A 22,267-nucleotide genomic window follows, 5' to 3' on the forward strand; every position below is an offset into this window, starting at 1 on the left:
AGATTTAAAAATGTGAATCTCCCACCCCAAAGCTGCATTATTAGAGCAAGGAGGAAGTCAGATTGTTAGTCAAGCATGTACGCTACTGCTTCATCAAAACTTTATAGGAGGTAAGGCAAAAGTTGGGGTTTAGTGTGCAATAAAATAGGTGTGGGTCCCAGTCAGTAGACCCCACAGATCAAAACTGATTAACTTTTCAGTGAAATATCCCTTTAACCCTTCTAACAAAAAAAGACTGACAAAAACAAGTGTGGTGAGTCACGGTGAATGTAGCAGTGTAGGTGGATGGGGCAGATGGTAGTAATCCCAGGGGCAAGGTGTTATTAACCCCTAATGTTCGTGACTCCAGAGTGGTTTTTGGTACCGGAACCACCTAAACTATATCTCCGCTATCCCAATGGTTTGGCAGTGAAATGAGAGTCCACGACCAGGTTATGGTTTAACGGAGGCTTTACTGAGGTCAGACAGTTGTTATAGTCTCTACAGCTCGGCCAGAATCCCAGAGAGTCAACCAGTAACATGGAAAGGGCCCTGCAGCTTGCTGGGACTTGTAGTTATTGTGATAGACTTTAGTTCAGCCACGCAGACTGGGATAGACTTGATCAGTGTCTCGACTTTAGTAGAGACAGCAGACATAGATGAGATGACTTCCTGACAATGTGGCTGGTGTGCCGACTTTATGGTCTCCAGGTGTACAGGACACAGGATCTGTGATGTCTGGGCTTTGCTGTTCTCAGCAGAAAAGATAGAAAAGTGTAATGCCCATTGGTCAAGTTGCGGGTCATGTGTTAAACTGGTGCCCTCTGGGTAACATGTGATAACATAAACATAACATGTGACATTTCACAGGTCCTTTAGACATTTAGTGGAGTCCTCCAAAGGTCCTTTATACTGACTATAGATTGATATACTGACTATAATCCTATTACATTAAATAACACTATAATAACAGAGGGGAGGCACTGCAGGGGAGCCCCCAGGTCACTGAGGGACTCAACCTGACAGGGCCTAAGTGTAGTGCAGGACCATGTCCTGTACTGGGACATCACCCAAGCACCCCCTTTTACTAAAAAGGCTATCTCAGTTATCTCTTAAAACAAGTATTTTCCTTTCTAACTTTGGGGAAAGTTACACGGAATTTCCAGAAATTTATAATAACATTGGTGCTGAGCCCTTCTTTGCTGCATTAAGAGATTTAACAAGGCTTTGTATGCATAATAACAGCGTGCATATAATATAGTGTGTAAGAGGTTTTTACATTAACTTGTCTACTTTATGACCCCTGATCCTTGAGATACCTTTTACATAATACATTGACCAGTCGAAACCATATTATCCATTTCTGTAACTAACATGAAAGGACAAATTAATTAGCATCAGAATCTGTGCGTCCGGGGATTATAGATGCAGCAGATGTAAGTGCCGCAATACATTAGGTTTTATATATGCAGAGAGGAGAATACAGAGAAAATGCAGAGTGAGGGCGTTGTGTTGACTTACATAAAACATAGTGTTTAGCTGGAGGCAGAACCAAAGGCTCATGGGACCTGGTGCAAAAGTTCAACTTGGGCCTCCTGTCCCCACCACCTCCAACAAATGCAATTTCATATTTTATATATATATATATATATATATATATATATATATATACACACACACACACACACAGATTGGGACAAAATTGTTGGTCCCCTTCTGTTTAGGACAGAATGAATTGTGGTCAAAAGAATCAAAATAATGAAACTGTCCTGAACAAAAGTGATGGTCCCTGAACCTAATATTTTGTCGCACAACCTTTTGAAGCAGTCACTACAACCAAGCAATATGTGTAACTCTCAAAGAGACTTCAGCACTACCGAGCCAGAAGAAGCCACCTGTGAAATACTGTGTCGCTCTACCTGTGGAACGTCTCCAGCCTCTCCTATGTACCCCTCTTAATCCCCTCACAGTAAAGAAGTTCTGCATATAGTTGTGAGTGCCACGTTTCTATTTTCTTCTACTTGTGAGTGATTACAGTGACTTTTGTATGCTGAGCACCACTATCGGGGCTATATTGAGTAGGATCTCTGTAGCTGTGTCACACGTCAGTGGACTTTTATGGTGTTAGGCGTAAGATTGGTAGTGGTGCTCATCTTATTTCTCTTTACATGCCATTCCGTTGGTATCACCTCACACTCCTTCCACCTCCTTTCCACACTGCAGCTCACATGGAGCTTTGCTCACAGCAGCAACTAGACCTGAACTGGGGCAACTCCTCCCCCCCTACACTATATACAGGACAATTTGGGGGGTTCCCATTGGATAACAGGGGTCACCTGGTCACTTTGCATCTCCTTCTTAAAGGTACAGTACACACATAATACAAGGATACAGTAAACATGGCAAAAAGTGCATAAACATAGTAAACAATAGAACAGTGGGCCCAACACAGGAGCAGCAAGCATGCCTGAGGAGATCCGCAGCCCACCGGACAGCCTTTGGTGCTGGGACACCACACAGTTTTTTTTCCTCTTAGCCATTCTTGGGTGTTTTTAGCTGTGTTTTTGAGACATTATCCTATATGGTGAAACCATGACCTGCCACTGAGACTAAACTTCCGGACAGCACTGATTGTCTTGAGATTTCATTGTACCCTGGCCTGGTACAGATTCAAGACAGAGGCAGCAAAGCAGCCCCAAAAACATAATCAAGCCTCCTCCATAGATCTTTTCTTTGTAGGCTTCATTAGTGTGTCTGTGAACATAGAGCTTATGTGAGCCGTAGTTTTGTCTCATCTGTCCAAAGGACATTCTCCCAGAAGCTTTGTGGCTTGTTCTTTTGACAGATGAGACAAAACTGGAGATTTTTGGCCTTAGATCAGACACATTTATTTACCAATCCTTGCTCCCAAGTCAGGTCCTCACTTTTTCTGGGATCCTCCAGACTGGGTCCTGATACTATTCAGCATGACTAGGGGAGTGTAAAGCTCCGCTTCCTACTACCCACCTTCTTGCGTCACCATTTCCATTAAACAAAACACAGACAACGTTGTTGGTGGAAAGGCCACAGCGGCCATTTTATTAAATAACACCATAAAAACGAATATCATTAAATATAACAGTGCAAACATTAGTGCAAACCATCTGCGTCATACAAAGGAGGGGACTTAGAGGCGACATGACCTTCTGATCTCTTACTTTGCCCAGGGTCGTCCATAGTGTTGCTTGCGAATATTCGCAATTCGAATTTCACAGTACACATCACAGTGATCATCCCTCTCTGCTTCCAGCTTGTGTGGTCTAAAGAAGGCTCTAATACTACTGTGTGAGATGTCCGGGCGAATATTCGCGAATATTGATCCCTCCCTTCTTTTAGCTTGTGGGCCAATGAGAATGATGCAAATACAGTTGTCGGAGATTAGCAATATACATATAAAGTTCATAAATTTTCACACATGCAAATTTTCGCATATGCAAATTTTTGCATATGCTAAAAAAAAATTCGAATTTGAATATGGCCTATGCCGCTCAACACTAGTCGTCCATAAACTTGACCCCAGGTCACCACCTTCGGAGACCTTCTCCTCCCTTTGGGACCATGCCCGCAGGGGTTTTCCAAGCCCAGCAGGGTATCGCCCCAGCTGCACAACACCATCACCACACCTCCTTCTCCTTCAATACCTCCTCTTCCCCCTCCTTCTCCTGCCGCCGTGACAAGGAACACAAGGAATCCTTTGTGTTGTAGGAATAATTGCTATAAAACAATATTGAAGGTCTGCAATTCACCTGCAATACTTTAGGGCACTATCTACATCAGTGGTGTCAAACTGTTGCCCTCCAGCCAATGGCTGTCCGTACATGCTGGGAGTTGAAGTTTTGCAACATCTGGAGGGCCACAGTTTGACACCACTGATGTACAGTTATTGCACAAACTTAAGGGACAATTCTCCTGATCAAAAACGTATCCCTTATCCGAAGGATAGAGGATAAGTTTTAGATTGTGGGGGGGTCCGAGTGCTTGGGCCCACCTTGATCTCCTGTATGGAGCCCCGGTGCGCTAGCACAAGTGCGCGTCACAACCCCTCCATATAGTTCTATGGGAGAGCCGTACGGCAACCTTCGACTTTCCCTCATAGAGAAATATGGAGGGGAGTAGCGGACTCCGCTTCATGCGGGGGTTGTGACTCGCTTATGTGTCAGCGCACGGGGGCTCCAAACCAGAGATCGTGGGGGGCCCCAGCTCTCGGACCCCCGCGATCTAAAACTTATCTCCTATAAGGGGGGTAGGGGGTAAGTTTTTGATCATGAGACTTCTCCTTTAATGGCATTAACCTGTGTTAATATAAGATATAATTAAAAAAAAGAATGCATCAATCCAAGCAAAAACGTTCTATATATCCCATTTCCCCTACATAATTTATGGATACAGTGAGCTGAGAAACAGCATTTACAATGTTCTGCATAAGTGTCAGTCATTGTTATAGAATAATAATGCATAGAAATGTATAAATGGATGTCACCTGCTATGACTCATGGCTCCTAACATTTATGTTATTCTATATCTAGACTGAAAACAACCTAATGAAGCTATGGGGAGAATCCGAGAATCACGACGGCAAATGGAATAAAGTGGAGATTCATTTGGGAAAGTTTAGACACTTTGAAGTCATATTTGAAGGTCTACGAACAAGAGACTTTGGTGGAGGAGCGGCCATTGATGACATTGAGTTTGTGAACTGTTCCACATGTAAGTAGCAGCATATTTAACCCCTTAAGGATGCAGGGTTTTTCCGTTTTTGCATTTTTATTTTTTCCTCATCACCTTCTAAAAATCATAACGCTTTCAATTTTGCACATAAAATTCCATATTATGGCTTATTTTTTGCGACACCAATGCAGTGACATTAGTTATTTTACAAAAAAAATCCACGGCGAAACGGAAAACAAATTCATTGTGCGACAAAATTGAAGAAAAAATGCTATTTTGTAAATTTTGGGGGCTTCTGTTTCTATGCAGTACATTTTTCAGTAAAAATGACACCTTATGTTTATTCTGTAGGTCCATACGATTAAAATGATTCCCTACGTATATAGGTTTGATTTTGTTGTACTTCTGGAAAAAAATCATAACTACATGTAGGAAAATTTATACGTTTAAAATTGTTATCTGACCCCTATAACTTTTTTATTTTTCCGTCTACGGGCCGGTATGAGGGCTAATTTTTTGCGCCGTGATCTGAAGTTTTTATCGGTACCATTTTTATATTGATCAGACTTTTTGATCGCTTTTTATTCATTTTTTTCATGATATAAAAGTGACCAAAAATACGCTTTTTTGGACTTGGGAATTTTTTTTCGCGTACACCATTGGCCGTGCAGTTTAATTAACAATATATTTTTAAAGTTCAGACATTTCCACATGCGGCAATACCACATATGTTTATTTTTTTATATGGGAAAAGGGGGGTGATTCTTACTTTTATTAGGGAAGGGGTTAAATGATCTTTATTAACGTTTTTTTTTTGGATAGAGGATAAGATGTTTTTCGCCAAAGTACCCCCTTAATACCTACAATATTATTCCCATAAAAAGGATTGAAGGGTAGTGTGTCTAGTTGAGGAGGTTGCCAAACTGGTGTATGGGCTACACAATGCCCCAATGGCAAAAAAAAATTAGGCACCACAGCTTGCTCCTCATTGTCACTCTTCAGTACAGAGCAAGGCGCTGGCTGGCTTGGTGAGAAGCCGTTCATGTAGCCTATAAGACTCCATACTACAGTTTTGAGGTCTCCTTTTGCCTCACTTCTGCACAGGCTTTTGGCTTGGCTAATAACCCCAGCCATGTTTAAAGAACCCCTAATGGTTAAACATTGATTGAAAATGGTGCTACCTCCAACAAATAGCAGCAAGAACATTTATCTTTAGAGTGGAGCAACCCTGTCTCACCATTCCCAAAATATTACTTACCTCGGGCCCAGTAATGAAACGAGCCAAGTTCTGCTGTTGGCAATTTATGATGCCATCAGAGCTTGTGCCAAGTGATGTGTTGAACCCTTGGTTATGTGTATAAAGTACAATGGTTCTTCAAGTTACAATATTAATTGGTTCCAGGATGACCATTGTATTTTGAAACCATTGTGTGTTGACACCATAACTCTATGGAAACCTGGTAACTGGTTCTGAAGCCACCAAAATGTCATCCAAAAATAGAAAAAAGTGAGGATTAAAGAAAAATAAGTAGATAACTAATACAGATAAAACAAGTCCTTACATATAAAAGTAAGAAAGATCTGCTGGAAGCTGTAAATCACTGTCTATGTAGAGCAGGGGTTCTCAACCGGTGGTACGCGTACCCCTAGAGGTACACCACCGATTGTGCGGAGGTACGCCGATGTGCTGACAAATACCAGCCATGCATTGGCCAGTATTTGTCAGCGCAGAGTGGGGAATGGCCGCGGCAGCTCTCTGTAAAGTACCACTGCGGCTACTTTACGGGAGCTGCGTGGTTGCCAGGCAGACGTGTGACATCCCCTGACGTTGCACAGAGGTGCCATAAAGCGCAAGAGAACGTCACCCATCAGTGCAGCCCGCCGAACAGGACTCCGGGAACGGGACGCGCTGTTTACCTGAACAGGCCGGATAATGTTAATAAAAAAAGTAAAAACTAAGTGTGTGGGAGGGATGTTATTGTATGTATTTTATGTATGTATATATTAGCCTGGGGGGGTGGGGGAAGATAAATAATGGTGCAAGAGCATTAAGATGGAGGGGGGGGGGATAATGGCAAAAGGGGATCAGAGAGAGGGGGGAATAATGGCACAGAGGGATTAAGATGGAGGGGGGGGGGGTAATGATTATTCCCCCCCCCCTGCTCCATCTTAATCCCCATATGCCATTATTCCCCCCTCCCTCTGATTCCCTTTTGTTATTATCCCCCCCCTCCATCTTAATGCCCTTGTGCCATTATTACCCCCTCCCTCTGATCCCATTTTGCCATTATCTGATAGTGGCAAAAGGGGATCAGAGGAGGGGGGAATAATGGCACAAGGGGATTAAGATGGAGGGGGGAATAATGGCACAAGGGGATTAAGTATTGCATTAGTATAAAGGTAAGCACATATTTTGTCCTCGAGTACACCTTGTGTGTAATTTCCGTGCTCGAGGGGCACCCGTGGACATACTTTCAACCTTTGAGGGTACAGTTGCAAAAAAAAGGTTGAGAACCACTGATGTAGAGGACAGGAGCTTCTTCATTCACACACCATTGTGATTCTTTTCTTCACTTACCGTCTTCTTTCCTGTCCCCCTCCAAAACGTATCAGTTTCTCTGCAAACTCTGCTCAGGTCTGTTTTATGACAGATCAGCTTACTGAGGAAACAGATTACGGCTGCCCATAGAAGTCTATGAAGGAAGGAATGGGAAGTAACCGCTGACAGATAAAAAGATGATGCTGAAATTTCTAGTTAGTCTTCTATGTCACTCAGTGCTGTATTTTAAGTTGACACTGTTCTATAATGTACTCCATGCTGCTGCTTCTGAGAGTTTGCTATTGAAATGTTGGGGAGCAGGATCTCCTCTTGTGTGTGTGTAGTGTATGGGAGATATCATAAAGCTTCGCTGCAACCCACTATCTCAGCGACAACTGAAAATAAGAAATGAAGCATAGGGGAAAACTGATGAAAAATGTCATATTCTAACTATATAATGGCCACAAACAGTGCTACTCTTCACATACACACATGGCAGCTTATTCTGAAGAGTAGATGTGCTGTACCTTTTCTCTTCATGGTGACATACATAATCCTGTACTTATTAAAACTAGAATACTATCTGTATAAACATCCTTGGAAGTCACAGAGAAGGTTAAAGGGATGTAGAGCACAAACACATCAAAGTGACCAAGCTATAAATTATTTATATCATTTTTATTTTAACGTTGTAAAACCATTCGTCAGCGAGCGTGAAGCTAGAGGGAAAGGTACTAACTCCGGTTATCCCGGAGGTAGGTGAAAGTCTTATCATTAAATGAGAAACCTGCAGAGATAAAACACACAGGGATGGGATAAACCTCCACAGCATCAAAATACTGGAAAATATCCCACAGCGCCAGAGAAAGGACAACAAAGCCGGTCAGGCCCCATGTTCTAGATCACATCCTGTTTGAGGAATCACACTTTGTTTGCATTCACTTATCTCAGTGCAAGTGTATAGAAATGTATCACATAATAATAATATCCTCCGGATAAGGACAATATTTACTGAGTGGGAGATTTTATATGGAAGTTCACAAATTATACATGCACAATAGATAAATATAGCTATTTTTTTCTACTTTATTTGGCATTATATATATATATATATATATATATATGTAATCTCTCCTGTAACTTATATTAATATCAAATCACAATTTTTTTGTACATGATATGTATTGATGTGAAAAAAAAAATCCCTGTCTACTTTCAAAAGAAAAAAGTCTGCTGCATGTGAGGTGTGTATTTCATGCTCTATGTCAGCTAAGGCACAGTATAGAATAAAACTTGCTGCAGCTGCTGAAGAACCTTTTTTTAACCCATTTTTGACATTTATTGTACATTTATGTTTAAATTTTGGCCAGGGAGTATAGAGGAGCTGAGCCTGCCCAATATACATGGTGGATTACAAAGAGAGAACTTTTGAAAAATTATTGGATTGCAGGGAACCAGCAATGCAAGAGTTAAGTTGCGCTGCTGTGCAGCAAATATTAAATCTATTTTCACAGTAAACCAGCAATCTATATAGATCGTTGCTTTACTGTAACCCTTTGCACGTTGCGCGAGCCCAAAAAGGAAAGAGTTAACTCTGTAGATGGCTGTATACTGTGAACTGAAGAACTTACTTACCCACCTCGTTCCTGCTTTGACCTATTCTTGTGTAGCTCCGCCTCTAGTGGTGAAGTCACTAGAGGCGGTGCTACACAAGAAGAAGATCACATACAAGAACAAGGGTGGTATGTACGGGTCCATTCACAGTTTTAGCATGACTTTTTGTTTCTAAAAGCATGTTAAAAATGTGCAATGTGAACAGATCTATCTAAGAGTTAACAAGCACTGCTAAGCAGTCCTAGTTAACTCTTTCATTGCTGACCTGATACATAGCAGTTAGCTCAGCAAGGGGTTACAGTAACCCCTTTTTCAGCTGGACCTGGCAATGTTTGGTAGCTCTGCAACCTGCAGTTTCCCTAAAGTAAGGGTCGAAACCAGTTTCGCCGAATTTGGCTTGCTCATCCCTAATGATCGGTGCCAGCTGCGTATTACAGTCAATGTCCACAATGCCTCTCCCTGCTTACATCATGCCCACTACTACTTTTGTTGACACAGAGGGTTCATCTGCCCATAGTGGCCCTGTTTAGTTTTTCAGAGCATGTGCCGCCATTGTGTTACTAGAGGTAGTGAGCGATTTCGACACATCCGCAGTTTGTTAGTGAGGTTCTGAATCACTCACAGACTCACTGCTTGTGCAACATAATACACATTTTTGATGCATGCGCAGGATAACTACACAGGGACGCCAGGGGAAGACTAGCCCTGTGTGTCAATCAACAGGAGAAGCAGACATGACTTAACCCCTTAAGGACGCAGGACGTAAATGTACGTCCTGGTGAGGTGGTACTTAACGCACCAGGACGTACATTTACGTCCTAAGCATAACCGCGGGCATCGGAGCGATGCCCGTGTCATGCGCGGCTGATCCCGGCTGCTGATCGCAGCCAGGGACCCGCCGGCAATGGCCGACGCCCGCGATCTCGCGGGCGTCCGCCATTAACCCCTCAGGTGCCGGGATCAATACAGATCCCGGCATCTGCGGCAGTTCGCGATTAAAATGAACGATCGGATCGCCCGCAGCGCTGCTGCGGGGATCCGATCATTCATAACGCCGCACGGAGGTCCCCTCTCCTTCCTCCGTGCGGCTCCCGGCGTCTCCTGCTCTGGTCTGTGATCGAGCAGACCAGAGCAGGAGATGACCGATAATACTGATCTGTTCTATGTCCTATACATAGAACAGATCAGTATTAGCAATCATGGTATTGCTATGAATAGTCCCCTATGGGGACTATTCAAGTGTAAAAAAAAATGTAAAAGTAAAAGTAAAAAAAAAGTGAAAAATCCCCTCCCCCAATAAAAAAGTAAAACGTCTGTTTTTTCCTATTTTACCCCCAAAAAGCGTAAAAAAACATTTTTTATAGACATATTTGGTATCGCCGCGTGCGTAAATGTCCGAACTATTAAAATAAAATGTTAATGATCCCGTACGGTGAATGGCGTGAACGAAAAAAAATTAAAAAAGTCCAAAGTTCCTACTTTTTTAATACATTTTATTAAAAAAAAAATTATAAAAAATGTATTAAAAGTTTTTTATATGCAAATGTGGTATCAAAAAAAAAGTACAGATCATGGCGCAAAAAATGAGCCCCCATACCGCCGCTTATACGGAAAAATAAAAAAGTTATAGGTCATCAAAATAAAGGGATTATAAACGTACTAATTTGGTTAAAAAGTTTGTGATTTTTTTTAAGCGCAACAATAATATAAAAGTATATAATAATGGGTATCATTTTAATCGTATTGACCCTCAGAATAAAGAACACATGTCATTTTTACCAGAAATTGTACGGCGTGAAAACAAAACCTTCCAAAATTAGCAAAATTGCGTTTTTCGTTTTAATTTCCCCACAAAAATAGTGTTTTTTGGTTGCGCCATACATTTTATGATATAATGAGTGATGTCATTACAAAGGACAACTGGTCGCGCAAAAAACAAGCCCTCATACTAGTCTGTGGATGAAAATATAAAAGAGTTATGATTTTTATAAGGCGAGGAGGAAAAAATGAAAACTTAAAAATTAAATTGTCTGAGTCCTTAAGGCCAAAATGGGCTGAGTCCTTAAGGGGTTAAAGGGGTGTTTTGGCCTTATACATCTTATCCACTATGCAAAGGATATGGGATAAGATGTCTGATTGCAGGCGTCCCACCACTGGGACCCACACGATCTCTGTGCAGCCTTTGGCATACTTGATTGGGGATAGGATGTATAAGGCTGGAATACCCCTCTACGTACATTAGGGAAACTAAAAGTTAAAATAAACCTTTTTTCAAAATATTTTAAAAACAACCTAAAATGTTGAAAAAAAATTCCCCCAGTTATCATTTTAAAAAACAATAAAAAACAATTAATATTGCTGTGTTTGGAAAAATCCAAACTGGTGTCCCCTATTATGGATGCTGGACACAACAAAAACTACATAGATTTGGTATTACTATAGTTATACTGACACCCAATAATAAAGCGTTTATGCTGCTTATGGCACACAAGGAATTCCATAAAAAATATTATATATACACAACATTTCAATCACCAGTGTGTGGCTCAAAAGAAGGAACTTCATGCAAAAGCAATCTAAGATTGTTTCTGCAAAGAGAGATATGGAGCGCCTATGTAGTGCCGCTTATCTATACATAATAATAGTAAGACAAATAAATAAATTCTGCCTTATAGAAAAATCCAGCCCTGCATATGAAATATAACAATATGATTATTATTGTATTATTTACTTATTATTAAGTCCTGGTATTTACCATTCTATACAATTTATTAGAGATGAGAAAAGTTCCTGAAATTTGTTTTGCATCTGATCTGTTAGAATTGATCATCAGATTGGATTTGGCACAAATAAATTGGGCCCGAATTGAAAAGTTGTGTATAACACTTAGAGGTCTCCGAGCTTTTTGGGTTTTCATATTAATCCTGTGCAGGGTAAAGGACATGATGGTCAAGGCAGGAGATGCATCTGAGGCCTGGTAGAAGTTGTTGTAGCAGTACAGTATGGAATATGATGGACAAGGCAGCAGATGTATGACTGTGTAGGGCTAGTATCAGTAGTAGAAACATTTCACCGGAGAATCCGGGCGAAGAAAAGGAGAAAAAAGAGAGGTCTTGCGGGGTGCTCAGCTGTATTGGTGGTACGGATTAACCGGAGACACCAATTTGATAAAAATAAGAAAAGTGCTTTATTGAGTGGTGACGCGTTTTGGGAACAAATGCTCCCTCTCTCAAGCCATGGCTTGAGATGTTTCTGCATACAAAGATCCTTCTATAAGATCGATTAGGTCAGAGGCAGCCGCTGTATCTACTTTATAAAGCGCAAAAAGGTGTTGGGCTCTGAGTTCACCATCTGGTGAGCAAGTCTCAATTATTTTCTCTCGCACACATCTGCTACCCTGGGTAACTGCACTAGGCAGTACCTACTGTAGTCTGTTTTCTTGTCTTTTCATATGTAACTAGTAGTAGTAATAGTAGTAGCAATACAGTATGGGACATGATGGACAAGACAGGAGATGTGTGGTTGTGTAGGGGGTAGTAGCAGTAGTAGAAGTAGTAGTAATAGTATAGTAGTAGTAGTAGTAATAGTAAAGTAGTAGTAGAAATAGTGTAGCAGTAGTAGAAGTAGTAGTAATAGTATAGTAGTAGTAGTAGTAGTAGTAGTAGTAGTAGTAGTAGTAATAGTAAAGTAGTAGTAGCAATAGTATAGTAGTAGAAGTAGTAGCAGTAGTAGTAGTAGTATAGTGGTAGTAGTAGCAATAGTATAATAGTAGTAGTAGCAGTAGTAATAGTATAATAGTATTAGTAGTAATAGTGTAGTAGTAGTAGTAATAGTGTAGTAGTAGTAGTAGTAGTAGTAGTAGTAATAGTAGTACTAGTAGTAATAGTATAGTAGTAGTAGTAGTAATAGTTTAGTAGTAGTAGTTGTAGTAATAGTATAGTAGTAGTAGTAGTGGTAGTAGTGTAGTAGTAGTAATAATAGTAGTATAGTAGTAGTAATAGTAGAGTAGTAGTAGTAATAGTGTAGTAGTAGTAGTAGGGGTGTGAATCGCCAAGAATTTGGCGATTCGATTCGAATCGCGATACCAGTGTGGCGATTCGATATATCGCGATATATCGCGATACCGTCTAGGTGACGATACATCGCGATATATCGCCCACCTGGGAGCATTCATAGATCCCAATAGACGCCGCTGTCAGCTTTGACAGCGGCGATCTAGTACTCCGGTGCTCACTTTTCTCATGTTATCCCGTCCGGGCTGCAAAATAAAATAAAACGCACTTTCTCTTACCTGCCAACGAGCCCGCGGAGCTCCGGTACAGGTGTTCGGTCCCCGGGCTGTATTCTTCTTACTTCCTGTTAGTCCGGCACGTCACATGGAGCTTCAGCCTATCACCAGCGGAGGCGGGACATCGCTGCGGCTGGTGATAGGCTGAAGCTCCATGTGACGTGCCGGACTAACAGGAAGTAAGAAGAATACAGCCCGGGGACCGAACACCTGTACCGGAGCTCCGGGGGCTCGTTGGCAGGTAAGATAAAGTGCGTTTTATTAAAAATTCCACATCCCTAAAAGAATCGATTCAAAAATATTTTGAATCGATTTTGTATCGGCAAATGAAAAATCGCGATTATCGCGAGAATCGATTTTTTCTTACATCCCTACTCTGTAGTATAGTAGTAGTAGTAATACTAGTATAGTAGTGGTAGTAGCAATAGTACAGTAGTAGTAGCAATAGTAAAGTAGTAGTGGTGTAGTAGTATTAGTAGTAATAGTGTAGTAGTATTAGTAATAGTGTAGTAGTAGTAGTAAAAGTGTAGTATAGTAGTAGTAGTAGTAATAGTACAGTAGTAGCAGTTGTAATAATATAGTAGTAGTAGTGTAGTAGTATTAGTAGTAATAGTGTAGTAGTATTAGTAATAGTGTAGTAGTACTAGTAGTAGTAGTAATAGTGTAGTAGTACTAGTAGTAGTAGTAGTAGTAGTAGTAGTAGTAGTAGTAGTAGTAGTAGTAGTAATAGTGTAGTAGTATTAGTAATAGTATAGTAGTAGTAATAATAGTATAGTAGTAGTAGTAATACTACAGTAGTAGTGGTAATAATATAGTAGTACAGTATTGAACATGATGGACAAGGCAGGAGAAGGGTGGCTGTAAAATTGATCGGAATAACAGAATTGCAGAATTTTAGATACATTCAGAACTAAATTGATTTGTACCAAATAGTCTCTACAAGTTTTATTTTGAGTTCTATAAGGTCCATTTTGCTTCCCCTATGGATTTTCAGGCTGATGATCCAGTATACTATAAGTTTTGTTGTATTCTTATAAATCTTATGTGGGCAGACACATTCTTAGTCAATGTCCTTCCCCAGAACACAAGTAAGAAGCTTATTCAAGGTTATACTATATAAATGCATCTCCAAAAAGACATAAAACATGTGAGTGATTTGCATGGTATGCAGGATACGGCCATAGTTTGGCGTATTGCATTGTTACTGGGGATGTTATCAGGCCACTATCAGGCCACGTACCGCTCAGGTAACCTCAAGGTCAGCGATGTGTAAAGAACTCCTCTTTTATCTTTCGCCAGTATCTGCAGATCTATTGTATTTTTTAAGTAGTTTATCTTTTAGCACTATGTAAAGCCACAAGCATTGTACTTACGTGGGAAGTGCAGTTTACGTTCTTTTGATGGGTTTGAGTAATTAAATCTATAAACTTCTGGAGTTGATATGCTTGACAGGCAATGAAGTATGATGCAGCTCAACTATCACGGGCTAGGGTAAAATCGCAACACGACCACAGTGGTAATCTGACCATTACAAAAAACTTGACCCACATAGAGAAATATTTAGGACACACAGTAAGCCAAATATTACCATGTTATCTCTAGCCAAGAAAAGTACTAAAAATACTACATATCGTAAACAAGGTCCGATCCACCAGAATTTCAGATATAATCGAGCGTTTACAGTATTTCATTCCGGTTTCAGATGGACACTTTTTAACCATGCCAGAGAAACTCAGTACAGTGAAAAGTGGATTATCCATTATTAGGGCCAAATTTTAGCTGAAGACAAACGGGGGGATCACAAGACAGTGGTGGGGAATTTTAAAAAGTGCCTTAATAAACTGTGAGGGGAGGAATTTTCCAGCAGGAACAACTCTTTTAGTTTACACGGTTGTTGAATAACATTTATGCTAGACATAACAGAACATATTGGGGTTCTCTGGTGACTTTTTTAAGTCAACTGGTGTCAGAAAGTTAAACAGATTTTTAAATTACTTCTATTTAAAAATCATATCCCTTCCAGTACTTATCAGCTGCTGTATGCTCCAGAAGAAGCTCTTTTCTTTTATAATTTATTTTCTGTCTGATCACAGTGCTCTCTACTGACACCTCTGTCCATGTCAGGAACTGTCCAGAGCAGGAGCAAATCCCCATAGAAAACCTATCCTACTCTGGACAGTTCCTGGCATGGACAGAGGTGTCAGCAGAGAGCACTGTGGTCAGACTGGAAAGAACTATACAACTTCCTGTAGTGCATATAGCAGCTGATAAGTACTGGAAGTAATTTACAAATCTGTTTAACTTTTTTCAACCAGTTGATTTTGAAAAAAAAAAATGTTTTCCACTGGAGTACCCCTTTAAAAAGTTTTACATCACTAAACAGAATTCAAATGCAGTGGCTACATGTTTCCAACTCTGTTTTTTTTTTATGCAAGTAATTCACAGATCTGTTTAACTTTCTGGATCCAGTTGATTTAAAAAAAAAATGTTTTCCACTGGAGCACCCCTTTAAGTCGAAGAGGTACAATGTAAATATTTTGGTTTGATGCTGAAAGGTGGAAATCACATTCTCTGAAGTTCAATCTCATGTAAAACATTATGTTTGCTCCATTTCTGTCAATACTGTTTTCTTCTGGAAATGATACCAGACCTTGATGTTTTATATTCTGTGTTCTTGATGTACATCAAACTGGATTTGGAAAACACAAGACTCGGAATTTTAAGCCCTTCGCAGTTCAGCCGTTTCGGTGATGTCCGGTCGGGTCTACTTGACAGTACGTACCAAGCGCAAAATGCCAAAAAATGTTCCTGACCGATCAATAAGACCAAACAACGTGTTTTTATTTGCGTCTGTAGTGCATTTGACTTGACACTGAGCACACAACCCATTGTCTGGTAACTAGCGCCATCCATCATTTTTCATCTCGACTTGCCTTGACATGACCTTGTTCTGACAAGACGTCCGCATAGTAGACTGGCAAACAGACCACTTCTTCAGTCTAGACTAGGATGTATATTTCACTCAGCGCTGATAACCTTCCTGTATTTTATCTCAAGTGCTTTTTTTCTTTTCTATTGTCAGAATAGAGAGAACAGCCTTATGAATACATAGTATCTGAAAAGAAATGAAATAATTAGATCAGGTTATTCAGATCTTTATTTAAAGTTTACCTCACATAATCCTCCCAGTTCACTGCTCCCATCATGATAAACCCCCCGACCCCCCTGCCTTTATTTTTATAATTTTAATATCATTTTTTAGTTTTCTGCCTTGATATTGCTCTGTATTTTCTGCTCAGTCTCAGTCAGATTCACAGACTGGGAAGGGGCGTTACCCAGCAGGCTGTGACATCATCTGAAGCCATACAGGGGAGAACTTCCTCCTTCACTCTGCTACACACAGCCCAGAGCAGTTCAGTGTAAGATGAGCTATGATTGGCTAAGGCTGCACACATTCCGTCAGCACTCCAGACAGCATTTCCCGATTTTGGGCTTCTGCCAGGCCAGCAGTAGTCCAAAGTCTGTGCAAGAGATGAGGGGAAATGTGCTCTGGACAAGTAGGGAGACACCTAGTGGCAGCTTTTTTTTTAAACACAAATAAAACCTAGAAAGCTTAATTTTTGTAAACAAAGTACATTAGAAAGATTTTTTATTTACTATAAGGAGTGCAATAGCAAAAATTTGTTTTAATGATAGTGTCCATTTACCTGTTTTGATGCAGACTGGACTTGGGAAACCCAATACTCTGGAGCAATGGTCTCAAATAGTTGCCCTCCAGATGTTGCAAAACTTCAACTCCCAGCATGCCCGGACAGCCGTTGGCTGGCCGGGCATGCTGGGAGTTGAAGATTTGCAACATATGGAGGGTCACAGTTTGAGACCACTGCTCTAGAGGCTGGTGCAAGTTCACTGGGGCATGTAGAGGTGGGAGGTGAGGCCATCCTCCTGGTGTTGGGTATTGTTTCTTTGAAAAGAGGTCTTGGTTCATGGAGGAGAGAAGGATAGGGCAAGGTCACAGGGGCATGTGGATGTGAGAGGTGAGGCCATCCTCTTGGTGTTGGGTAATGTTTCCAAGTGGTCAACTCCTGGGAAAAAAGCATGAGTACTCACCCATGATTTCCACTCAAGGACTGGTCTTGCAGGACTCCTACTAAAGAGAATAGTGTTCCTGCTGTAAAAAGTGCAGGGACTCCATTACCATGCTTTTCTGCAGGACTTAAGCCCTGAAATAAGGTCTTAGTCCATGAAGGAGAAAAGGATAGGGGCAAGATCCCATCCTACCGTTGCTATTGTTTCAATGCTTGTGGAGAGGGGGAAATAATATGTGGGTTTACAGTGCACAAGGTTTGGGACCAGCTTGAGAAAAGACTCTTTTTGGGAAACCAGAGTTGGAAATAAGTAGCCAGTACATTTGAATTCTTTTTAGTGATGTAAAACTTTTTAAAGGGGTACTACGGTGGAAAACATTTTTTTTTTTTTTCAAATCAACTGGTTGCAGAAAGTTTCACAGATTTGTAAATTACTTCCAGTACTTATCAGCGGCTGTATGCTCCAGGGGAAGTTGTGTAGTTCTTTTCAGTCTGACCACAGTGCTCTCTGCTGACACCTCTGTCCATGTGAGGAACTGTCTGGAGCAGGAGAGGTTTGCTATGGAGATTTGCGCCTACTCTGGACAGTTCTGACATGGACAGAGGTGTCAGCAGAGAGCAATGTGTTCAGACTGGAAAGAACTACACAACTTTCTCTGTAGCATACAGCAGCTAAGTACTGGAAGGATACAAAAAAATTATAGAAGTAACTTACAAATCTGTTTAACTTTCCCCAACCAGTTGATTTGAAAAATAAATAAAATAGTTTTCCACCAGAGTTCTCCTTTAAGTTGAGTTGATTTCATTGCAGCTTTCAGACATTCTTATTACGTTCAGATGTTTTGTATCAACCAAGAAAAAAATTACCCAAGAAGTTCTGAAAGTGAGACATTTCTTGAAATAAGGAACATGGCTTGAAATAAGGGCATGAATCAGATGCCGATAAGGCAGTAGGTAGTCAAGGCCTCACTGGGCAGTCCCTCAAGCAAAAGTTAAGGGGTTGGATAGACTCTGCAAAGAAGTGATATGTGGATGGCATATTAGGAGAACAGCATTGTCAGTTAGCGGCCCTAGCTCAACTGTTGTAGGGGGATTGGCAACACCAATTGGTTGAGAGAATTAAAAGAAAAGTCCACTTAATGGGCCACCCATGCATTCTATTTTTATGTACGAATAGACAGGAGGCCTTACCAAGGGGGCTTCAATGCTTTGACCCTTCACAGGCATTGAATGTGTGCCCTCATGACAATGGCACTTTTTAATTATTCTAAATTACCATGATACTTTTAAAAGCTTTTTTTTGACAATAAAACCAATCTTCTAATGCAAACTAAATGATCTGTGTTACTTCGCCCTGTCCAGTGTACTTCCCGTAATGGACTTAGTTTTTGCTGTACACTCTAGCTGGCAGTTCAGCCAGCTCTATCTCCTATCCACTAAACCTCTGTGACTTTAATCTACATCATAATCAGGAGCCTCCCACATAGAAGGAGGGAGAGTTGGCTAAATTGCCAGCTAAAGTGTACAGAAGAACAGAAATTACATTTGTACATCATGTACACCAGGCAGGAAGTTGGGCTAATGAAGACAACAGAGGAGAGGAGGTTTGCATCAGAAGCAGAAAGAAAGCATTAAAGACTGCATAATCCAGTCAATGGAAACATAAAAATGTTAGAATATGACAACACCGAAACAATCATTTTATTTTGGAGCTGAAATCCATATTATCACATGAATCAGTGTCATGGTGTCTTGTGTTACCAGCATGCTGGGCATCTTTTGTTTTTGTTATTTATTTTTACCTCTTGCATCAGACGGGGGTGACATGCCCATTTTTCCAGGTATCAATCCAGGATGGTATATAATAAGAAGCCTGGGAGTAATAATCAAATCTGCGGGGGAACTGATCTAATAAGACAGCGAGACATGCAGGAAAGAGCACCATTAGAAATGATCTGACAGAAGTAGCTTCGGGGAGCAGATAAAGCGCGAGGCAGTGAGAGGCCAGATAACAATTCATCAAGATGAAGTACAACAAATGAACATGCCCAGTGTGAGAATGAACGGTGATACTGATGAAGACGGAATGCATGGATTCTAGGAATAGTGCAGGTATATATATATATATATATATATATAGATAGATAGATAGATAGATATATGTATTCTAACTGTACTCATGGACTGGACAGTATGAAGGGATATTTATGTATTTGCGAGTGCATCAGATCTGCTGGAATGTGCAGCTTGTTGTTATGGAGGTTATAAGGGGGGTTTCCAGGACTTTTTTGTACATTGATAGCCTATCCTCAGGATAAGTCATCAATATGAGACCAGCTGTTTACTAAATCTGTGGTGCCGGCATATACAGAGCTGGAAGCAGACAGCGCCATACAGTGCGTAGCGGTTGTGCTGTTACTGCACCTCAGCACCTATTGACTGTGGGCTCAACCTAATGTTGTGCTACCAGTATTTCCATAAGACAAGGTATCCACACAGGTTTTTTCTAGTGTTTTTTTTTAAATGTATTTATTTATTTATTTTTTTTTGGGGGGGGGGGGGGGGGTTAATTGGCACTGCAGTTTTTGAGCCAAAGCCAGAAGTGGATCCAGAAGGGGAGGATGAGTATAAGTCCCTCTTTTATATTTCCCATTCCTTTTGGATACATTTCTGGCTTTGGATCAAAAACTGCAGAGGCAGTCTTCCAAAAAATGACAGAAAGAAAATCTCTGTGGAAACCTAGCCAAATGCAAATTACCATAGCAAAAGAAAAATTGAAACACACCCTTACACCCTGCTGTATGGCATTGTAATGCACAAAACTGTTAATGCACAAGTCTTCTAAACTGCCTACCGCTATGGAGTGACAATCTGTGAAGATCCCTTTCCAGAAGAGTATACTGGAAATATATTTGGACTGTATCACCAATAAAGAAGGGTGTTGAGGCCACAAGGAAGGTGCCCAGTGTCCAGCTATTGCCCCCTAGCTACTGTGACATCCCAAATTCTGTCCAGAGAACTACAGTTACCAGCTGACTCAACACAATAGCTGCTAACTTTGCTCATAGTTGGGACATATTTAATATTCAGGATGGCCGTTAACTTTTACCCAAACTGAGCTTTAATGAAGCAGCGTTGCAACACTAAACATTATCTGTGGACAAATGTGACATTGTTTTTTCTAAACATGGACAACCCCTTCATGTCCTTTAAAATCCTTGGTGTGGTACAAATTCTTTATGATTCCGTTCCAGTGCTAACTTATTTCATAGCAATTTAAAGAAAGACTTTAAAGAAACAGCTAAAACCCAGTAAGAGCAAAGAGTTTGACTTTGAAACTCAGACAAGAGATCACACAAGTAATGAGATTATCATTGGGCGAATGACCCTGCGATGCTCATTCCAATTCACCTTCAGGTTCCTGACTTAGAAGTAAGTAGCTGAAGCTGACTTTACTTGTTCTGAAACTGATGAACAGCTAGAGGACACCTTGTAGGGTTCTTGTGTCTTTTGACTGTGTTCTATAAGTGATAACTAATGAAACCTATGTTGTTGACTGATGCAGTACATATTGAGCTATGATACTCTGTCAAAAGCATTTATGTATACGATATATCATAGAAGAGGGGGATGTGGGCAGCCTTTACCTCTAGGAAAAATGTATCTATATCCATTAAACTGCAGAGGCACAACTTGAAGCTTTGAGTTCTAAAGCAAAATCTGGAACAAGGGTCCTCACCAACCATATGCTGTTTGCCATTATGATGATTGGGTTAGGCTGTCACTCATATTCCACTTTAGCTATGACACAGTTCAGTTGCCCCATTGCTAAGATGCCAGATTTCAATCCTGGATCTTTGAAATGAGTGGATATTCAGTTACCCAAAAAAAGAAAATTTTTGACAAGTTAAAAAGTCTGATAGACTTTCTATGACTTCGTACACTGCTTGCACAGTAGTAGAAGACCAACTGGTCCATCTAGTCTGTGCTTACATTTTTTCTTTTTCTTTTTATCTAAGAATAGATATATGTTTATCTTAGACAGTTTTACTTTCCCTTCCTTCCCACATATGCTTCTCATCAAAGCCACTAGGAAGTTCTAGGGGAGAATTTTCCTAGTCCAACCATCTCTCCCCAGAGGGCTTGAAAAAACTAGTTCATCTGTGCAGTGTCCATTTTTAGGACATCATCAGTCCTCAGCCGTACCTCCGTCCTCTATCAGGCAAAACAGCGCCCCGCTTCCTCCCTCGGACCAATCTCCGTCAGGCGTCAGCCGCAACTCCCTCCTCCCTCCCTTTGTCATCTTAAGACTCTCATCCAAAACTCAGACAAAAAACCTTCCTGTCATGTAACAGAGTCAGTGTTGGCTCTCTGCTATACGGGTTCTGCTGTACATGTTATTCAATGTCGGCTCTGCTATACAGTATTAGAATCACTGTCGCAGAGCAGCACGATTTCAGAGCCTGCAGGTGGCATCAGTATGAGGAGACCATATACTGGCTGAATGACACAGCGTAGAGGTGGCGGCAGCATGAGGAGAACATATAGCCTCAATAGGGGTGTAGAACCCTTTGCCTTGTCCTAGCACGCATAGGGAGCTTGCTGTGCTAGTGAAATAATACTGTTAGTCAGTATGAAATACAGATTACAGGCATTGCTATTAGAATCACTGCAGCAGAGCATCTGGAAAAAAAAAACTGAGTAGCTGATTTTCCCACCAACTGTCCGGACTAATTGACTGCCACTGCCGCCGTGTCCAGGAACCACTGTTCCACTACCTCTCGGGAAGGTAGGCTGCTGCAAAGCAGGTGGTCTCCCTGGGCACATTTGGCTCCAGAATTTTTACTTCTTCCACATTCCGACTGCCAACCATGCTACCGCCTTGCTGGCTCCGCTGCTACCTCACGGGCAACCTGCAACCCTCTTCTCCTGATGATGAAGAAGCCCCTTCTGCACCCGGCTCCCAATTGCGATCGGCTTCATCATCATCATCAAGTGTCTGCACGTCACTAATGTCCTCCTCAGGTTCCTCAATAGTGTCTGCTGCATTTA

At 41.0% G+C, this 22,267-nt stretch overlaps 1 protein-coding gene across 14 annotated transcripts in view; it reads left to right on the forward strand.

The window, feature by feature from the left end:
• The window catches only part of MALRD1 (MAM and LDL receptor class A domain containing 1), a 551,665-nt gene that overhangs the window by 378,000 nt on the left and 151,398 nt on the right, over positions 1-22,267 (forward strand). For all 14 annotated transcript variants that reach the window (XM_056519234.1, XM_056519235.1, XM_056519233.1 and 11 more), the window contains one exon: positions 4,545-4,725. In XM_056519234.1, coding sequence (XP_056375209.1) covers positions 4,545-4,725 — 181 coding nt within the window. The remainder of the gene's footprint in view (positions 1-4,544; positions 4,726-22,267) is intronic.

The sequence above is a fragment of the Hyla sarda genome, chromosome 5 (genome assembly GCF_029499605.1).
Source record: "Hyla sarda isolate aHylSar1 chromosome 5, aHylSar1.hap1, whole genome shotgun sequence".
Lineage (NCBI taxonomy): Eukaryota > Metazoa > Chordata > Amphibia > Anura > Hylidae > Hyla > Hyla sarda.